At 32.7% G+C, this 21585-nt stretch overlaps 4 protein-coding genes and 1 long non-coding RNA gene across 6 annotated transcripts; 2 read left to right on the forward strand and 3 right to left on the reverse strand.

Moving 5' to 3' along the window:
- Positions 1–1283: 1283 nt before the first annotated feature.
- Positions 1284–3565, reverse strand: LOC104725769 (beta-carotene 3-hydroxylase 2, chloroplastic). The gene is made up of 7 exons (XM_010444493.3): positions 2844–3565; positions 2682–2741; positions 2390–2461; positions 2173–2307; positions 1746–1871; positions 1590–1646; positions 1284–1478 (listed from the first exon to the last, which is right to left on the reverse strand). Exons 1-7 carry the CDS (start codon positions 3210–3212, stop codon positions 1389–1391), a joined length of 909 nt encoding a protein of 302 aa, XP_010442795.1. The 5' UTR covers positions 3213–3565; the 3' UTR covers positions 1284–1388.
- Positions 3566–6602: 3037 nt separating this feature from the next.
- LOC104725771 (uncharacterized) lies at positions 6603–11813 on the forward strand. 2 transcript variants are annotated; one of them, XM_087474435.1, is made up of 15 exons: positions 6603–6873; positions 7048–7221; positions 7394–7445; positions 7536–7643; positions 7785–7869; positions 8156–8210; positions 8300–8740; positions 9403–9462; positions 9700–9798; positions 9887–9997; positions 10153–10224; positions 10312–10428; positions 10623–10772; positions 10903–11003; positions 11378–11813. In XM_087474435.1, exons 1-15 carry the CDS (start codon positions 6805–6807, stop codon positions 11700–11702), a joined length of 2019 nt encoding a protein of 672 aa, XP_087330561.1. In that variant the 5' UTR covers positions 6603–6804; the 3' UTR covers positions 11703–11813. The 2 variants fall into 2 exon arrangements, with proteins under 2 accessions (XP_087330561.1, XP_087330560.1); XM_087474434.1 differs by having other exon boundaries at positions 6668–6873; positions 7518–7643.
- Positions 11814–11860: 47 nt separating this feature from the next.
- LOC104725770 (transcription factor MYB82-like) lies at positions 11861–12917 on the reverse strand. The gene is made up of 3 exons (XM_010444494.3): positions 12721–12917; positions 12480–12609; positions 11861–12402 (listed from the first exon to the last, which is right to left on the reverse strand). Exons 1-3 carry the CDS (start codon positions 12848–12850, stop codon positions 12048–12050), a joined length of 615 nt encoding a protein of 204 aa, XP_010442796.1. The 5' UTR covers positions 12851–12917; the 3' UTR covers positions 11861–12047.
- An 836-nt stretch (positions 12918–13753) lies between these two features.
- LOC104725772 (putative F-box protein At5g52610) lies at positions 13754–15095 on the reverse strand. The gene has a single exon (XM_010444497.3). It carries the CDS (start codon positions 15021–15023, stop codon positions 13953–13955), a length of 1071 nt encoding a protein of 356 aa, XP_010442799.2. The 5' UTR covers positions 15024–15095; the 3' UTR covers positions 13754–13952.
- A 3443-nt stretch (positions 15096–18538) lies between these two features.
- Positions 18539–18994, forward strand: LOC147935368 (uncharacterized). Its single transcript, XR_015572979.1, has 2 exons — positions 18539–18627; positions 18767–18994. It is a non-coding gene; the product is annotated as an uncharacterized LOC147935368 (long non-coding RNA).
- The last annotated feature ends 2591 nt before the right edge of the window (positions 18995–21585 follow it).

Consider the following 21585-nt stretch of genomic DNA (forward strand, 5'->3'; position numbering starts at 1 on the left):
ACAAGCCCACGTATGGATAATCTCCAACCTCACATGACATAACTATTACATGGCTTGGTATTATTAAAAAAAAAAAAATTGAAATTTGATGTATTACAATAAATTTTCAATAGTTATATAATCAGAAACAAAATCCATGCTTTGAATAAAATTTTAAATTTACAAAATCTATAAAACATAGATAATTTACTTTAAATCAATATTCCTATTATAGCTTTTAAAAAAAAATTGGAATAAAAGGCAAAATAGTTATATACCTATATATATTTATTTTTGTGAGAAGCACATTCAAAGATACTTCACGTCTAGTGTGAGATGAGCAGTGACGTCAACTAAAAGATACTTCACGTCATTGACGTGACGTCAACTACATACCAAAATAGTCTGGTTTAGTTTACTTTGGCTTGACATGGATTAGTTTGGTTTTCTATTCAACTCACCTAACAAACGAACGAGTCACGTTAATTTATAGGAGTACTGTACATCTTTTATCTAAGAATCGTATGACTCCGACTCGTACCACTTCCTCTCGTAGATATTAATTATTCATTTTTCGCCAGTGGAGTGAACACAGACCCGTACCATTCGTTCAAGGTCCACGTATCTTAATTAGATATTTAGATGCAAATATTCAAAAGTTAGGTTTGATATTGTGTTTAAAGAAGAGTCATTACATTGTTTTCCAACATGAGTGGTCTTAAAGTACTCTAGACATCAAAGCCTACCGAACTTCCAAATTCTGAAAATGAAATATATATATATATATATGTTTATTAGTTAGGATGGTACAGAGATAAGGTACAGAGACAAGTACGTAGTTTATCTTATACTCCATCCGTTCCAAATATAGGATGTTTTAACTAAAGCACGCAGATTAAGAAGTTTTACTTTTAACAAGTTCAACCAATCAGAAACAATACTGCATAATATAAAATATTAAATTAATCTAAAAGTTATAAATATATTTTATATTAAGAAACAAAAAACTTCTTTAAAACATCTTATATTTTGAAACGGAGGGAGCACTTTTTAATCCGCACATGTGTCATTGTCTAATAATGCTTGAACGCGACATCGTCCTATTTTAGAAAATTCATAGAAGTATAGTTTTGCATATTGAAGAATACTGATATGTACTTGAACTTAATATATGGACCAAGACGAAATCACCGAAAAAATTGACGTGTTGTGTTTTGGTCCCAATCCATCTATATGTTTGGTAAGCTTAAAACTGAATGACACATCGATGGATACGGTATTCAAATTTGTACTGGAAAGGCTAATTATCCTGACTCTTCTTCTACTTCATTTTATATATATTTTAAAACAAATGTTTTTTCTTACTAATTTAAAAAAAAAATGTAAAAAATGGGTTTAATTTGTAGCAATTAAGAGGTGGAAGAACCCTTGTTGTATAATCTGATTCTCCGGCTTATCTCTTTCTCCAACTCTTCTTTTCCTCCCACTTCTTCCAGTTCCTGCACCATTACCAAAACCCAAACCATGGAAACAAAAATCAATCCACGTTACATGCAAATTATTAACTTGATATCTCTTAATTTTTTAAAAGGGGTTGTATAGATTCTTGCCTTTGGTCCAAGAAACAGCCCATATGGTACACCCTTGAATTTGTCTGTGTGGTGTAGCTGAAGATTTAAAACCATATTATAAATCGATAGTACTAATTATGAGATAAAAGAAAAAAAAAATTAGACCGTCGGCTTATGTACTGCATGGTATTAAACCTGGTGAGCTGCCGCGACCTTTCGGAGGTAAGGGACGTTGGCAATAGGACCGACAGGGAATCTCTTGTGCACGAGTCCATCGTGGACGAACATGTAAGCCATTCCAAACATCGTTATTCCCAGTCCCTGGCATGTCCCATATACAAAAACCAGTCCGCTAAGAGAGTCAGCAAAACTCCAAAACCAATCGTTTTGAGTGTTTTCCGGATAAAGTCTAAAATGAACCGATTTGTTTATGTAAATATAACTCATTAGTTCTGATAAATATCATATAATTTCAGTGATTTTAAATACATTTTCTTATATTTTCGTTTCCCGTGAATTAATTAAAAAGTAATAATATAAATTGTAGAGAAGCCAAAGACCAATTCTTTTCAGGTTTTGGATATTGTCGTCGTAAAGAGAGAAAGATAGAAAAAAGACTCACGGCACCGAAGCAGAGACCAGGAACAAGTCCTTTATTAAAGAATCCATAATAGAGTAGACCAATCGCAGGAACCGCGTTTATTATAGCGAACACATCGTTTAACTCAAACGCTCCTTCTCTTGGTTTGTGATGAGACTGCCACAAACCATTTTCACCAAATAAATGACATTTTTTTTTCATTAAAACCATAATAGTTTGAGAAAAATGAATTAATTACCTCATGCATGTTCCATAAAGAATCGTGCCATAGAGCTCTATGCGCCCACCTTGCCCAAAACTCCATCCCAACCTTGAAAAATCCACACAACTTTTAGAAAAACAAACTACAAAAAATGTGAACAGAATCGGCATAGGCAACGTTTAGCAAAGAAGTGAAATGTTATATTTGGTCAATTCCACATAAAATTGGATATCAGTTTTGGATAATTTCGGCATATAATAGAATATAATAAAAGTTCGGTTTGGTCCGGTTTTCTTAACACAATTTAGGAAGAAATTGGGAAACTTACCGCAGCACCAACGGCTAGAGCAAATGTACCAAACATCTCTGATGCAGGCACTTCACCTCCCTAATATCAAACCCAACAAAAAAATCAAGTTTCACTTTTCGAAATTAAGACAAACAATATTAAAAAAAAAAAAAAAAAAAAAATCTGATTTTTTTACATTACCTTCATTTGCCAATAAAACCGGTAATAAACAGCAATGATAGCCAAAGAAGTAATACCAAAGCTCGACATCACAGCTGCGATAAAATAAGTCATCCTCTCCGTTTTTTTCCTCTCTGCTTTCTTGATAAGGCGCGTCCTCGCCAACATCTCCAAAGAGCTCGTCGTGCTTTCCGGTTTGTCCTCGTCCATGGGAAAGCTCTGTTTCCGTTCTTCGACAACGAAACAAACGGTGAGAATCTTTCTCCGTTTAAAGCTGTTGAGTCGTGGAGATGGTGGGAAAACGGCGGTGGAGATAGGTTGGTTTGAAGAGAAAGAATAACGGGTGAGTGGTTTGAGTGTTACGGGGATTGTTGAGAGTCCTGCTGCCATGGGAAGGAGCTCGTAGAGGTGTGTATATATATATATATATATATATTTTATATATTATACTTTGAAAGAGAGTTATAGAGAGAAATGTGTGGTAAAGCTTGCAGAGACAAGAGAGTCCACAATATTCTTTTTATAGTTACTTTTCCAAAAAATCATATCATTTGTTTTTTTTTTTTTTTTTTTGTTGATTTAAAAAATATCTTGATTTAATGATTAGTTAGTTAGAGTATGTTGAGTTGATACAATAACATTGTTAATTTTTTATGAAAAGAAATACAAACAAAACAACCATAGATAAAGTAAAGCATACCATATGAAACAAAATACTAAAAGTGGAGAAGAAAGGAACGTTTACACATTGGGTTGTGGTACCGGGGTCTTGTGTTTGAGGTAGCCAGAGGTGATGGGCCATTTCTAGGATCCCAAGTAATCGACAGCGAATCACTCCCACTTCTCTTTAATGCCTCCACGTATTATCTTCTTCCACCGAATAAGGGAGAGGAGTATCACCATCTTCCACACCTGTCTAGTTGTTAGTGGTCTATTATGTTTCTTCAGCTTACATACTCAAGGTAAAATGAATTAGCCCTGTTAGAACAATATCCTAATTCTGTTCATACTATTGGCCATTTAGTGTTGCTAGGCATTTTTCAGCATACATAGTGCTGTCGATTGATGTGTTTCTAGGCATTTTTCAAAATAGGTTTTAACTTTAATTTGGTAGAGTTTTGATAATAATTTCTATGTTATTGTTTAAATAAAATATAAAATTGTTATGACGACTCTTTCCCCATTCTATTAGTAATGTATTAGAGCAAACAATATTCATCGTTATGAAAGGAGTTGTTCACACACCACAAAAAGTAGGAATACGAGATATCTATAGTTGAAGAAGAGAGGTGAGTAAAAAATTCTTCACCATATCTCTCTATATTCAACAATTTTTGCTTAGAAAGGAATATGAGTATCATAGTTCATCCAAAAAAAGACATTATAAGAAGAAAAAAACCATAATTCAAGAAACGTATTCATCCAAATAACAGTCCTATCTTTTACGTAGAGAAAATGTTTCTATATAGTTGCATGCAATATGTCTATTATCCCTAATCTCACCATATACAAAGGGGTTGCTATCACTCTCTACAAAAATAAAAATAAAATAAAATATGAATTCCTGAAATTCATTTGAGATTGGTTACTTGAGCAAAAAAAATTCAACCGTTAAATTTTTGGTTAGGATTTCATAACATTTTTTCTTTTTTCAACCACACATTAGCTAAAATCTATATTATTATTTTGAAATACATTTTGTGTTATATATGCCCTTGAAGTTTTGGTTATTTAATTTGTTTTATTTACAACATTAACCCCTAAAAAATTTTCAAAACTAACATTACTACAGATTTTGTTTCCTAAATATTTTACATTTCATTCCAACTAAATAAATAACAGTAATATGGAAATAGAAACTATCATATATTTAACTACACATTCTGTTGTGTTTTGAAGATATTCTATATCTGAATCATTCGTAAACAAAAAAAACAACAATTTGATTCTCATTTTGTTTTCCAAAACCTGTGAGATTTGATTATTAACGTAAGAAAAACTTCGATTAACATTTAATTAAATATTATAATTAACATATATAAACTTAAATAAATTTTTTAATTATTACAAATATGTAAAACTAAAAAGTTTAAAATACTATATAATGTGGTTATAGTTATAAAGAGGACATGTTGATTGATGTGTGTTTCCATTCATTTTCAAAGTAGATTGATTCCAGCTTGATTTGGTAGAATTTTAATCACAATTTATAAGTTATTGCCTAAGCAAACTATAAAGTAATGGTTACAAATATATATATATATATATATATATGTGAGCGACTGTTAATATATATATATATATATATATATATATAATGTGATAAGTAACACTTGATGTCGAATTGTTTTTTCCTTTTTGACAGTTAGACAACATCTATAGACTATATAGGAAAGAGATGTTTTGTAATTTACAACGTTTCTTCTACCCCTAAGGTTCTTTTGTTCTCAGACTCCGCAAGAAAAAAATGTGGCCTTGTAGTTGTTTTCTTTAATGTTTTTAACGAGAAGTCCCAAATTCATTCTTCTCCGTGGTTTCTTTTAGACAATATCATCTAATGATTTTTTTTTTTACTATTGACCTGATGAAAAAAAAATTTATGACAATTTTCTAGCTCAGATTAATATCCAATGGCCCAAACTTCTTAATTTTAAAAAAACAACTAACAAGACAATTTAACAAAAACATGAGTATTTCTTTATAATTCCGAGTTATGCAGATTTCCAACGTGTGTATGGTGAGTTAAAGTTCTGTTTAAGAAAATGCTTTACAATATCTGAGATACAGAGTCATATGGTGACTTCCTTTGGCTTACCTGCCCATGTCATTGAGGAGTTAATTGATGGCTTAATTCGTCCAGTTAATACGGCTTATCTTCTCTTTGCTGAAGAGCTTCTAGACAGCGACAAGAAGTACCAGAGGTTGAGGAAAACATTGGTGGGAATGAAGGTGGAGAAATATATGTATATTTATCATGGATGTACAAAAAAATTCCCTGAACTCATCCAATTTGCCTCTCATTTTGGGGAGACATCCTGATTTTGATCATACAATTGGTCGTTTAGTTTTGCAATATACATAATTCATTGTTGATTGATGTGTGTACCATGCATTTTCAAAGTAGATTCCAGTTTGATTCGGTAGAGTTTTAATTACAATTTATAAGTTATTGCCTAAGCAAAATATAAATTAATGTTTTACAAAAATATATATATGTGAGTGATGAGAACCTACCAAAGTTAGCCTTTCGCTATACTATAGAGTATAGACCAAACCAAATGATGTACACACGTAACATTATATAAGTAACCTAGCTTCAGTTTCACGGTATTCATACTAATAGAAAAAAAAATATTTATATTCCGTTGCAATGTAGTTTACAAAAAAAATGAATGTACTCTTACAACAAAATTTATACAAAAATATTACTGAAAAATATAATTATTTGACATTTGATTTTGAGAATTTATATAGTTTTATAACTTCAGGTTTTGATTTTTCGGTTTAGGTTCTATAGATTTCAATTTTTTAGAAAATGAAAAATAAAAAATTTATGTTAGTTCGATATTAAATGAAATGTAAATGTAATTAACTATGGTTAATTTGTATTTACTCAATTAAAAATATAATTTTGAATAAAAATTAGTTTTTTGTCGTTTAATAAATAATTGTGGTTCAGTTGCACCAACCAAATTCGCATTTTGCTACCATATCAATTTTATTTCTGTGTTATTATTCACATTATTATAAAGTTGACCAAATTTCAATTCGATTCAATTTGGTTCGGTTCGGTTCGGTTACAACGCCGACGCGGAAATTAAAACCTTTTTAACTGCAAAATTAATGAAGAGATACACTACGTAATAGAATATTCCTGACTGACGCGTAAGCCTCCTCCCTCTCTCTGATTACTTCGTCTCCAGGGTAATCGATCTCCCTCTCTCTCATCTCATCTCATCTCATATCTCCTCGTGAAATCACCATGAGTATGGAAGCATCGGAGCTACAGGATCTCTCCGACGACGCCGATTACGCTGCTTCTCAACAACAAGTTTGCATTTCTTACTCCTCTTTCCTTCTCTTGCTCTGTCAATCTTCAATTCAACTCGATCGTTGTTATTTTCACAATCAAAATTCTCCGCCTAAGGCGAATTTGTATTCGTTCTCTGTTTGATTTCGATCTCCAAATTATTCCCCCGTTGGATTGATCGTTTGATTTTGTTAGGGATCGGCTAGTATGATGCGTTCAAATAGCGGAAAGAGAAGTTCACCTAGTGAACACGACGACGCTGAATTGATATATTTGAAGGATAACGTTGCAATTCATCCTACACAGTTCGCTTCTGAGAGGATTAGTGGTAGATTGAAGTTAACTAAGCAAGATTCTGTTCTCTTCTTGGTAATTGATCAATCTATCAATCATTGCAACTCCTTTTTTTTATATACTACTCTGCTTTTTGATCCCATTGCAATTTAAGAAGGTTGATTTGATTTCTTGATGTATAGTTTGGTATTCGTTTTTTTTTCACTTTCTTCCTTTTTTTTTATTCTTGCGTTTGATATGTGGCTAGTCGTGGGTTCCGTACAAGGGACAGACCTCAAATGCAAAGCTATCAGAGAAAGGTAATTATAAGATTCGTTGAACTGAATTAGTATATGTTGGTATTGGAGATGATGCCTTACCTTTGTTCTTAGTTTCTATATCTTTTCTAGACAGGAGTCTTTATACCATTACTGCAGTACCATTCACAGAAGTGAGGTCCATCAGGCGACATACTCCTGCTCTCGGATGGCAGTATGTAATTGTTGTTCTGTCTTCAGGTAAGCAAAAACCCTTCGATTTTTTTGCTTTCGTTGGAGTATATTTATGATGAAAATCTTCCTAGTTAATGAAACTGTAATGACTGCTAAGTCTTCCTAGTTACTGGAATGAGAATCTTGAGCCCTTTAAATGACTTGCAGGACTTGCATTTCCGCCGCTGTATTTCTACAATGGAGGAGTCAGGGAGTTCCTAGCCATAGTGAAGCAGCATCTTTATCTTGCAAGGTTTGTGACTGATGTCAGATAGTTTTGTTCCTGTGTCTGTATTAATATTCTTATTTGTGGAGAACATGTCATTATATTCTGTTCGTTTACTGTATCAAAGTAGTTTAGGAATGCACAGCGTTAGTGTATAACTGGTTTCTTGTTACTTACTCTTTAGGGAGACCTGACATGAAAATATTTGGATGACTAGCGTTTAGTGATCGTATGGAACTGGATGACTCGTTACATAGTTATGCCACAAAGAGAATATCCGTAATTAGTCTCACATGATATTGGCTTTCTATAGGTCGGCAGAAGATGTAAATGTGTTCCTTGTAAATGATTTTCAGAGTCCCTTGCAGGTAATTATACCAAATCATAGTATGTTGGGTGAAGTGATGATTTTGGTTTATCTTATGGGCTAATACATTTTTATCATAATATCTAACAGAGAACTCTGTCTTCATTGGAGCTGCCAAGTTCACTGCCAGTAGCAAGTGGACTATACCCATCAGACGGAGGAACTTCTAATGAAAATCAAGGGAGAGCAAGTGCAGATGTTGGTAACAGAGTTTCTAGTGTTTCCCAGTATGGCTTGAGAAAGCAAAAGAGTCATGACCCTACTCGGGATCTTTCAATCCATCTTCTAGAAAAGTTTTCTCTGGTTACCAAATTTGCTCGAGACACAACCACCCAGTTGTTTTCTGAAAATAACGGCTTTGGTTCCAGTGACAAGAGATGGAATAACCAACCCGTGCACAGTTATCCTGAAAAGTTGTCAAATATTGCTGAGGAAAAGCATCATGAAAACCCTCATAGTTACCCTGAAAATGACCCTTTCAAGGATGAAGAAATCTCTAATGACGTTGATGTCCCTGCTGATCCCTTAGAGGTGAGTATCAGTTTTCTTTTGGTTATAAGCATTAGCATGTTGATGGAAATTATATCGGTATATTGTGAGTCTTCATGTACTTCAGTATCTAGTTTTTTTTTTGTTTTTTATATCGGTATATTGTGAGTCTTCTATTTTCCCTATTAACTAAAATCCATACATTGTAATTTTTTTCCTTGTCTGATTTATTTTGGATGCCCAATTGACTTTCACCATGACCTTGCTATTTTTGTTACCCTACCCGGCATAATTTGAGTGCTCCCACTAGTGGACTTTGCATGCATGTCAGTGTCAGTTGTGCTTGTACTCTCAGTTAGTTGAAACACTACCTAGATACTAGTGATTAGTGAGTTACAGCACCTTTGTTTGTTCTTGTTAAAATTTGTTGGAAACAGAGCTTTAAAAGTTTTTTTTTTTTAATTCAAGGGCAATAAGTTTTATGAATTAAGCGTGTTGAGCATTGATATTAATGATCAACTTTAGTTGATATTCACATCTACAGTATATGTGGCTGCTTCACCTTGTATTAGCAATATAAACATCTATGGATATTTCCTTTCTATGCTTTATTAACGCCTAATATCCGGAACTGATGGTTAGTTGGCTATTCGTAATGGCACGTGTACAGTACGGGACTCATGAATTTGTTTCCTCGTTTGCAGTTTAATAAATTAAGTCTGGTGTGGGGGAAACCAAGGCAATCACCAATGGGGCATAAAGAGGTACGCACTTTCGAATTTTGCAATTTTTCAAAGTCCAGAAAGTTTAGAGAGGAAATTGTTTTGGTACTTTTTTTAGTAATGATATATGGCCAAGCATTGTAGTTGATTGTAGTATATCGACAGAGAATGTGCAACCTCGTAGGGAATATGTTTTGCATCTTTGTTTGCGAAGCGTATGCATAAATTTGTATTATCTTTTAATCATTTGTTTAAATTCAAACTTTTGGTGGATCTCAGTTCACAGCATTCTTGGATTCTGAAGGGCGAGTTGTGGAATCAAAAGCTCTTCGAGAGAGAGTTTTCTATGGAGGCATTGAGCACCAACTTCGAAGAGAGGTTAACTTTCTATTTCATATGAAATCTTAATTAAAAAGTAGGCGTGCGTAATTATATGCTGATTAATTTTGGAGGCTTATCATTGTAGGTCTGGCCCTTTCTCTTGGGATATTATACATATGACTCGACATATGCAGAGCGAGAATATCTTCGATCTGTCAAACGGATGGAATATGCAACATTGAAACAGCAGTGGCAGGTTCATTCATCATCTTATCACATCATATCTAGATTTCTTAATTGGCTATGTAGTTCCTTTTCCCTATGATGTCTGAACTATTTACAGATTTTGAAATGTAGTTTATTTCCCACATGTTTGATGCACTCTTAACTAAAACAATTTTTTTTTGACAGAGCATTTCTCCTGAACAAGCAAAAAGATTTACAAAATATCGGGAGAGAAAAGGGTTGATAGATAAAGATGTGGTAAGAAGGGTTTAAGAATTTTGATTTATGTGGTGTGCCTTTTTCGTCGAATTCCTGTTGAGCTATGCCTCGTTTATTCTTTTGTAGGTAAGAACTGATAGGGCATTCGAATACTATGAAGGGGATGACAATCTTAATGTCAATAGCATGCGTGATATTCTGTTAACCTACTCCTTCTACAATTTTGACCTGGGTTACTGCCAGGTATTTATCAGTTTTCATAGTTCATTCTTATAACTGGATTACAAGTTGGCGGTGTCCTTACTATTCTGTTTGCATATTTAGTGTCAGTGCTCCCACTTAGCGTATAAGCAGAGATGCTGGACACTCTTCTCTTTTGGCTTTTTTCTTTGAATCCACTGTGTGGCTTAACGGACAAATGGTTTTCTGGTTATTAGGGAATGAGTGATTATCTGTCGCCTATCTTGTTTGTGATGGAGGATGAATCAGAATCCTTTTGGTGTTTCGTGGCACTGATGGAACGCCTTGGACCCAACTTTAACCGTGACCAGAACGGGATGCATACTCAACTCTTTGCACTCTCTAAGGTCTAATTTGGTCTTGTTGAGAACACCTCTACAGTTTACCTTTTTTTCTTCTATTTCTTCGTTTCTATCAGCATTCAGTATCAATGTTGGGATCTGAATCTGATTCCCTTTCATTTTCATTGTGCCGCAGCTGGTAGAGTTACTCGATATCCCGCTTCATAATTACTTTAAGGAGAACGACTGCTTGAACTACTTCTTCTGTTTCCGCTGGATCCTGATTCAGTTCAAAAGGTTTGTTTCTTCTTTTCTGCCTCTTTCTTGTTATTGCTTAGATGTTCCACAACCTCGTTTTGGGCTGGAAAAAAAAAATCACTGTTACCCTATAAAAATTTGCGTGTCTGGAGTTAACATTTATTGGTATTTCATTATTCGTCGGGAAATGGATATCGTTTGTGATCAGTTAACCATTTTACCTGTTCTGCAATACCCGCTCGAAACCCTTCCAATGTCTGAGATATCTACAGCAAGTGCACTGTCTAAAATAGCCAAAATACAGTTACATCACACTTTGAATGTGAATGCCCCAATATTATTTTCTTATTTTCAAGAAGAGATCTTGTAAGTTTTACTGTGTTGTATTTGATTCTGGTGACAATGTGTCTCAGGGAGTTTGAGTACGAGAAGACAATGCAGCTGTGGGAGGTGTTATGGACTCACTACCTCTCAGAACACCTTCACCTATATGTCTGTGTGGCGATCTTGAAGCGATGCCGCAGCAAGATAATGGGAGAACAGATGGATTTTGACACTCTCTTAAAGTTCATCAATGAGCTGTCTGGGCATATTGACCTTGATTCGACAATCAGAGATGCTGAAGCACTTTGCATATGTGCTGGTGAAAATGGCGCTGCAAGCATCCCTCCAGGAACCCCTCCTTCTTTGCCACTTGATGAGGTTATGTTATACCCTCTGGAAGATGATGTTTTGTAAGTATTACAATTTTCCTTTTTCTTCAGGACATGTTACCAAAATTTGGATTGAGTTTTACTAGAAATCCCATACAATGACTAAGAGTCAATGGACATATGTTTTTCTTTTCTTTTTTCCACTTGGTTGGTACTCTGGTGTCTAAAATAGTTTAGGTACAGGTATTGTGCTGCAGTTGATAATAAAGGTAAGAAATAAGAATGGATCCTCAACGAATTAGGACTTGTAAATTATGATTAATTTCTTGCGTAGACTACGTCCCACAATGTAAAATTGTATAACTAAAAGCCATAATGATTCACAAAGTCTATGCAAGAATTTATCCCTCGAGATAAAGCAAGGTAAGTCCTAAAGCAAAGGAAAGAAATCGGTAAAGGCGAAACATGGGTCAAAAACAAGAGTGCTGTCTGGGTAGTGGGAGATGAGAGGCAGTGGAGATCCTATGCGGACGTCATAGTCAAAGCTGTTGGTCTCCTCCTCCATCCAGGTATTTCTTACGATACCGTTCCCTTCTCCTTCTCCTTCTCCATGGCTTCTTCTCACTTCTGTAGACATTACTGGCTTATCGGTGAAATTAGTGGCGCCGATTGATTCAGGTGCATTCTGTTTTCTGGAACTGGATTTCTTGTTTAAATGGGTATTCCAGTAGTTCTTGACTTCGTTGTCAGTGCGACCTGGAAGGCGTCCGGCGATCAACGACCATCTGATATAAAAGAGTAAGAAGTTAGAATCGAGAAAGTTATGAGAAGGTGGGTGGATCAATGGTGAAAGAGGAAAGACCTGTTTCCAAGAAGCTTATGCATGCGGATAATGAGGTCTTGTTCTTGAGGTGACATGCTTCCTCTTTTGATATTTGGTCTTAGATAGTTCTTCCATCTCAACCTACAGCTTTTTCCTCCTCTCTTCAACCCTGAAACAACACATCACGCAGAAACACAAAATCCTTAGTTTCCCAAAAAAAGTCTCAACTTATGTTTTCGAGTAAACGACCAAAACTCAATATGAAAATTTCGAATCGAACCGGATCTACGGGAAATGTCTGCCCAGTTTCCTTCTCCGTGAGTCTCAACATAGCTTTTCAATATCATGTCTTCTTCAGGTTTCCACAAACCTCTCTTCATGTAAGACTTACCTTCTGTTTTCTGCTCCATATATGTTTTGGTATCTTTCTCTCTTTGCCTCCATAGTTTTCAACTGAAGCCTGTTTAATAATTATATGCGCATAAAGTTAGAGGTTTCCAACTTTAACTCTTACATGTGGGGACTATCTAGTAAATTATTGAAGAGAAAAAGAGAACAGTGGTTGCACTTTTCCAACAGTAACTACTGTAAAATTCGTGCAAACTATAGCTGTAAAAGCTCTACTAGCTTGTTTTTATCCACAACATTGTCACAAATTATTGGCTTTTCAGGCAAACATATAAGCACGGGAGATCAGAGGTTGAAGATTGCCATCAACCTCGATACATGCGTTGTTGGTCCATTTACATATACAATTGTGCGTTTACAGTTGTTGCATTTCAACAAATTCTTTCTCGCTCAAAACGTGCAGTTTCAAATGCTGTGCCCATAATTTTTGTACAGACGAGTCAAGACTCAAGACTAGTGTATAATATCTAGAACAAATATACATTTGAGTGGTCTCTCTATACATCTACGTTCTAGTTCTTAGTTTTCAGGGTTAAATATTCTGGGGAGAATTAATTTTACGCAATTTGGAAAATCACATTTAAAAATAAACGCTTAATATATACCACGATTTAGTCTCGTTAATGTAGCATATCGACATGTGACTATGTGAGACTGAATAAGAAGATATTCGATTTGATCCTTTTATCTCTACTTGGATCCAATAAAAAATGATCGTATAATTGTATGTTTGCAGATCAAAGCAAATAATAAAAATTCAATATACAGTATGCCAAAAATTGGATACTTCGGATATAGTTTGTTACTTTTAGTAGGAGTTTTTTTTCCCTATGAAACAACAAAGCCTCTAAAGGTTTTACTCTTTTTACATATAAATTTGTGTCAAATATATGAAAAAGAAGCAAGACGAGAAAATTATCATATATTATTACATTAGAGGTCTTACAAAGGATTCATTAGGACAAGACTGACCAACATTTAAACAATATTTTGTTTTTAAACACTGACCAAACATTATTCAGAAAAAGAACTGACCAAAATTAAACGAAAGAAGAATCCATTCACTCATGTGATCATGTAACATCAAGATCATTCTTCTTGTTCTTATGACAATAACATAATACTTTCAACATAATCCGTGAAAGCAATCAAAGATGGTCCATATGTTGCGCATTTGAGTCCTCCTAACCAAACTTCCCTTGAACGTTTCCTCTCGAGATCAACATAGATAAGATAAAGCTGAAAAAATCGATCACGTGCTGTAACAATAAGCTCACCACTACCAGCAACAAAACCCACCGCACCTAGCGACACAAGATCATGCGAGCACATCTCTCGACTAATATTGATAGGAACCATAGACCATTCTTGTTTCCCGGACGCATCTTCCAAAATCCATAAATCATACATGCTAATATTTTTTTTGGCAAGTAAAGCTAGTTTCCCTTGGTAGTTCACAAAGGTAGAGATACCGAAGAACGTAACATACATATTACTAGCATCGGTCGGTAATTCAATAAAATTACCAAACTTTTCGGTCGCCACATAGAACCTCACTAATCTCGGTCCATGCGCCGTGTGAGCACCGTAATAAACAACTCCATTGATGCATATTCCGCTGGTTACGGGAGAATGACTATTCCCATCCTCGATGATTTTCCATGAACCTTGACCTCCCAATGTAAACACTTCCACTTTGTATGGACATTGTAAACATTCTGTTGAGAAAAACAAGACCTTATATTGATAATTGATAGGATCATATCCCATATACCATGTCTTGAACGGTTTATCAAGAGTAGATTGAGGGCCTTGGGGCAAAAGTTTGCCCTTTCCAATGGCAGGATTGCATATCCACAATTGATCCATGTATTCGATACATATCAGGCCATTGACACAATAAGGCGAATAAGAGGTATTATCGATGCAACATATTGCATTGGTTACCGAAGAAGGTGGGGATGAAGAGAGGAAATGCCAATGAGAATATGTGAATAAATCAGGTAAAGCAACCATGACACGTGGCTGACGGGTAGAGGATCGAGATTGGTATGCGCTAATGAAATGTCGACTGCGGATGATTGAAGCCCAAAGCTTGGATACACATAGAAATATTGCTAGAGATTTCACAGGCAATCTTAAGAGAATTTCGATCAAAAGGTCTTCAGATAACATATTTAGTTGAAGGAAGAGTTTAGTATTTTTTTTTTTTTTTTTTTTTCTGTTTGATAAGAAAATCTTGCATATCTCATCTATAAATCATGATTATATCTCATATATATACTATGCAGTGGGAGGAAATTTGCTTAATCTAATGTATGTAATTAATTTCGTATCCGAATGTATGATTGACTTGACTTTCTTTTTAATAAAAATGTATGTAATTAATTTCGTATCTGAATGGTTTAGTCAATATATAATTAAAAATTACGACTAGATTTTTCTAATAGATTTTCTTATCCAAACAGTTAATTCAATTGAGAACGAGCAAATGGGCCACTGGTACTCACCAAATTTGGGCTTGAGTCCGGTCATCTCTCAAGAAGAGACGTATAATTTGTAATATTATATATAAAAATATATAGTTAAGTCAATAAAATTAAAAATTAAGAATTGCGACTAGTTTTCTTCTTTACATTTTTTACACTAAATTAGTTCTAATAGGGTATCTCATTTTCAATTTTTTTTTAATCACTCTTGTTAATTTATGAGCAAGAATCCACTTCCACTCAACTCACTTACAATTATAACTCAATGGACACAATATAACTTAGTCATAACCTTGCAAAGAATCTTGAAAGTCACTTGACAGGTATTTGCACCTCTAGTCACGCCTTGCCTCGGAGATCTTTCCCTACATTAATTTCATACGAAGAAGCTTGTTACGATTTTGTACTTACGCGAGCTTATAGAAAACTAGTTTCAACGTGACAACTCACGGTAATCTATAAGTAGGATTAGATAAGACGAGTACAAACTTTTCTTATATTGTGGCACTAATATGTGAATCCTATGTTTGCCAACCACGTAACCTGTGGCCTAAAGTAATAAAGAATCGGGTATGCTAATTAGAGAGTGTCTTTCTGAATGATTAACTGCAACTCAAACCTCAAGTTTTCTCTGTGTGTTATCAAACTGCAACTCAAGCCACTAGTTATATAATTGCAATCATCATCATCATTTTCACTGTCTTTCATGTAATTAATATCAAAATAACTACTCGCTTATCATTACAAACATGAGATAACGTGTGATAGAAGAATCAGAGTGAAAACTACTTATTATAGTGGACAATGATGGTGAAACCAGTCTCTTATTGGTGGATACGAAATTATAACGCCGTGGACACAGTATCACTTAGTTCATCACCCTGCAAAGAGTCATGAAACTAGTATTAAACTTAGTCACTTGACAAAGTGATAATTCGCGGTCAAAATGTGATAAGCAGAAAGCTTTCTCTAAAGAGAGTACTGTTAGTCTTCTAAGAAATATGAATCGATCGTTCATTTGTTGAAAAACTTCAATCTTTTTAGGCTAGAGATATAACTAGGAGTGGATAGATTGTCTAGTTCAACCAACAAGAGATAACCACCAAAACTCCACTATTTCAGAAGTTATATGGTCTGATTTCATCACTAACAAATTCCAAACTCTTAGAGGAGTATCAAAACCAATAGAGTAGTCCCCAAATAAGTAACGTATAAATTTTGATTTAGCTCGATAATTTGAAACTAAAGTAATTTTTTTTATCAAGGATGACAAGATAAGATATACCACGATTTGAGATGAAAACTCATCTAGGTAATCAAAGAACATCTTACGTGACGTCATACAACAACGCAGAAACAATCCAATATTTTTTTTTTTTTTTTTTTTTTTTTTTTTTTTAATGTAACGTCTCTTTGGTTATATTGCTTACAAAAGGCATCCAATAATATGACCTGCAAATATTACCTGCAACTATAAAGAATCGGTTGATGAGTACACATTCATTAATTAGTTAGTAAACTTAGGTAAATGATAGATATGACTTTAGAACTTTAGAGAATGTCTTTCTAAATCATAAGTAACCTGTGCTGACACTTTTAATTAATCATGTTTAACCAAGAAGACTATAGGTAATGCCAATTCCAGTTTGTTGAATCAACCTCAACAGATTATTTTGTTAACGTTTTATCTTATAATCTCTTAAGTTTGTCCAGTAATTATTTTTTTGAAACAAAAGCAACAAGAATGATGTAATACATATATAGAGGTCTAAAAGAACATCTAAACCAACGTGCAACAGAATTAGAGCATCGACAAGAAACCTGGAAAACATAATGACAAGCCAAAAAAAAAAAAAAGATGGAGCTAATCACAACCAATTAAACATGTATATGAAAAAGTTACAGTTATATTAAAAGTAGCTAGATTTTGTGTTCTAAGTTAATAACTTATACACTTGAGAAGTTGAGGTCTTCTCCATACTCTACAAAGGCGTGAACTCGACTAGTATCCTTTGACGCTCCCAACCCTGGGATTCTAACATATTTTACATATTTTGGCTCGCCCTTGGTACACGACTACGTAGTCGATATACACGACTACAAAGTTTCAAATATGCAAAAAAAATAAGTTACATTCTTTATTTTGGACGCTCATGTACTGGATACGAAAGTGTTTAAACGTAGTTCAAATCGAAAGATTATAAGATGTTAAAATTGTCGCATTTAAAGGTGAGTTTGCTAACCCTAAGTTTTGGTCATACCAAGCTTTATATAAATATATATAATAAGAAGATACTATATTTAATTTTCTTTATTTTTCTTAAATATACTACCTTGTTAAATTAAAAAATTACCTTGTAAAATAATTTCAGGAAATTTAAGAAAAACTAAAATAATTTCCGGAAATTTACTAATATTTGTTCATTTTTTTACGTAGATTTGTTTTTCTTACATGCATATATTACCTTGTTAAATTGGAACATTACCTTGTCAAATAATTTCCGGAAATTTATTAATGTTCTATATTAAAGTATTTGTGGAAAAAAAATTCTATATTAAAGTAAAAAATCTTAGAGAGATAAATGTATTATTTTTTTTTTTGTCAAAGATATATTATGATATGTAAAAAATCTTAGAGAGATTTATTAAAGTAAAAAATCTATGAATCTAATGTATATGAATTTCCGGACATTCATTAAAGTAAATAATCTTATTGGGTGTTATTGAAGAGGTGATTTCTAAATCCATATGGAATTGTAAATTCTAAAAATCAAAACACACAGATTTTGAAATAACATGTTTTATCCTTGGATTTTAATATTTTTATTTTATAATCTTAGAGACATAGATGATGTATTAATTAATTTTTTTTTGTCAAAGATATGTTATGATTTTGGGAAATTAATACACAATTATTATTTTACAGCCATGTGTCTGGCTTTTATGGATTACTTCCACAAAAGAAAAAGAAAAAAGGAAGATCCATTCTTGATCGAGTGCTATGTATATATAGAGGTTCATTGGCATTCTTGTCCATCATCCTTCTCTTCTACTTCCAAGATTTCTAGCTTTTTTTTTTCTCAAAAAAAGGTGCGTTTTTTTCTTAGTAAACCTATTGAACAAAATCTCTCTCTTTTTTTTTTTTTTTTTTTTTCTTTCTTGTTATAGTGAATTTACTAAAGCTCTAATTTTATTTCATTGTTTGTAATCGACGACAATTGTATTCAAGTATGCAGAGTGTCCTGAAAAAAAATGGAGGAAAGGATTCCAGTGTTTGGTTTGTTTCCCAGGTACACCTACACACACCCATCGATTATATTGGAACTACTTTTTGTTGTTTATATAAATCGATTATTATAAATACATAATTTTACTTAGACTTGTGAATTTTAAACAATGTTAATGATTGTCACTGTTTTCTATTGTTAGGAGTTGTAACTTCATGTTGTGCTATCGTGCCAAACCATTTTGCAGTGAAGGGACAAAATATTGATCAAGAACAACTATTGAAGAAATTGAACGCGATCCTTAAAAATGTCGAAATCATTGATCATTCGGCATACCCTGCTGATCATTTTTTTCTGCCTTCTGAAGTCATGAACAAAAGTACCGACTTTGTTGTAACTCTTTAGACATATATATGGTTTTTTCGTATTATTCTATCATAAAAGTTTGGACTTTTGTGTAAGTCTTTAGACATATACTATATGGTGAAATTAAATTATATTATCCATTCTTAATTATACTAATCATTTTGCTCAAGAAGATTGATTTTTCCTTCTTTTCTTATATATATGCATCCAATATGGTCACTAGTGTTTGTTTTCTTGGTCGAAGTATACGTTTAGTTATGGAGTTATATACCTCAGAATGAGCTACTGAAAAGTTAAGTGCATCTAGGCGATATACATCCATATTGGTTTGCAAATGGTCAGAGTCAGCCTAGTTCTTGTTCCTCTATATATGGTATATACATGCTTGCGTAAACAAAAAGCTCAAATAAAATTGAGAGAAGACGAGTGGATATATAACTTATGATAATATCACTGTACATACACCATCCTTATTTCAAAAGACGTATATATTTAGGGCCAGTTTGCGTGATAACCAAAATAATAAATAAAATGAAGAATATAGCACATAATTTGAATAAATTAGGAGAATAGGATTAGGGGTAGGTAAAACTACAGTTTTAGTATTTTGATGGTAGTAGTGGTAGAGGAGAATGCTGGTGGCCGGTGGCTGGTGGTTGGAGGTTCCGGTGGCCGGCGGACGGAGGTGGCCAGCGGTCGAAGGTTGCCGCGGTGGTGGTAAGGGTGGTGGTGGTGATGGTGGTGGAAGTGGAGAAGATAAGGATAAATTTGGTAATAATACATAATATACATAGAATATGATAGATATGTGGTTAGTATAGTTAGTTTTTGAATTAAAGATTTTTCTTGGTTATACATTGCAATTCTTCATTTATTTATAACAACAAAGAAAAACTAAACCCGATCAATCTCAGTTGCATCTTCTTCCATTTTCTTTTTTTTTGTCAAACCTTCATCTTCTTCATATGTACAACAAACTACCAACAAAGGCTCACCCCAAAATCTGTACTCATCAGCAAGCTGTGTTTTTTTCTTTTTTATGAATGTAAAATTGTATCACCAAAAAAAACTATTTTACAAAAGATGCAACTTTTAGCGAAAGTTTTTGAAAAGTTTAGTGAAAGAGATATAGAATTGAAAGGGAAGAAGACGATATTTGGGCTCATTCATTCACCCCTCATATTTAAACCAATTAAATAATGTCATGTTATATTAAATTAGATAAATTAAATAGATATTTTTAAAAAATATTAACAAAAAGTAAAAGGTATTCATTTAAGTAATTATAAATCGACATAATTTTCTTTTAAATTGTAAAATCTAAACTCTAATTGTCATTCATCAACCCAAATCAACATGTAATCCTCTTTATATTAAAAGATAAGTACACTAGAGAAAAAACTGTTGAACTCTGTGCATTTTTTAGCAATAATAACTTTAATTTTTCTACATATTAAAAAATAATTAATTGAATAATAATTAAATATGTCATCGTTTTCAGGCAAATATAAATATCACATATTAAAACTAATTAAATAATTACATACTATGTTAACGCAAAATTTCAATAAAATATACATATAGATATACAAGTCAAAGTTATATTTATTTCTTAAAATAAATATAAGTAAAATATTCTAAAAAATGCTATAAAAATATGTCAATTATTATAATGTTAATAAAAATAAATAACTTTAACTTATTAAACATATAACTAATTAACGAAATCATAGAAAAATAAAATATTATTTTTATGTTAGTATTATTACCATAATAATTTAAATAACAAGCTTTCAATAGTTATTATAATTCATTATATAAAATATATATTACTCCTAAATTATCTCCAACTCATTAAAAGAAACTTAATTCCCAATAAATATAAAGAAATATAAAAATAACAACAAATTAGGGGATATTGTGATGTGTGATTATTTATATATATATCTAATTAAGTATGTAAACTAATTAATCTCAACATTTAGCGTGATTATTGATTAAAAAATAGAAATATTGATAACCGAATATGAATATACGCTATAATTGTATATTCATTTGTTTGCTATTAAAAAAGTTTATTATAAATAAATTGTAAGTTTAGTACCCAAAAATAAATTTAGTACCCAAAAAAGTTCATAATATATTTAAAATGAGTGATTAGTATATTATGCATAAATTTTATAGTTACTCGATGAACCATAGATATAAATTCGATTTTTAAAACTCCATATAAAATATATTGCCATAAATTATAACATTTTATAACTATTTTATTTACCACGTGTACAGGATACATTGATTTTGGAATTTTATAATGTTTTTTTTGGTAATAATCTGTCATTTATTAAAAATATTAACAAACCAACTAACTTAAAAGATTTAGATAGCCTAATCAAACATATTAAATTTAGATTATATTCAGAAAATTTAGTTGAGAAACTGATTGTTACTAACATATAATTAAATTGAATAATGAAATTACTGAGTAATTTAATATATGTTGTTATATTTACATAAGAAACATGCAAAATTTTTATGGTTACACGATAAAACATAAGAAGATTTGATTTTGTTTTTAAAACCAAAAAAAAATGTTACAATAAATAGTAACATTTTATCAATACTTTTTCTACCATAAATTTTTTACACATTCAA

The sequence above is a fragment of the Camelina sativa genome, chromosome 11 (assembly GCF_030686135.1).
Source record: "Camelina sativa cultivar CO46 ecotype springtype chromosome 11, ASM3068613v1".
Lineage (NCBI taxonomy): Eukaryota > Viridiplantae > Streptophyta > Magnoliopsida > Brassicales > Brassicaceae > Camelina > Camelina sativa.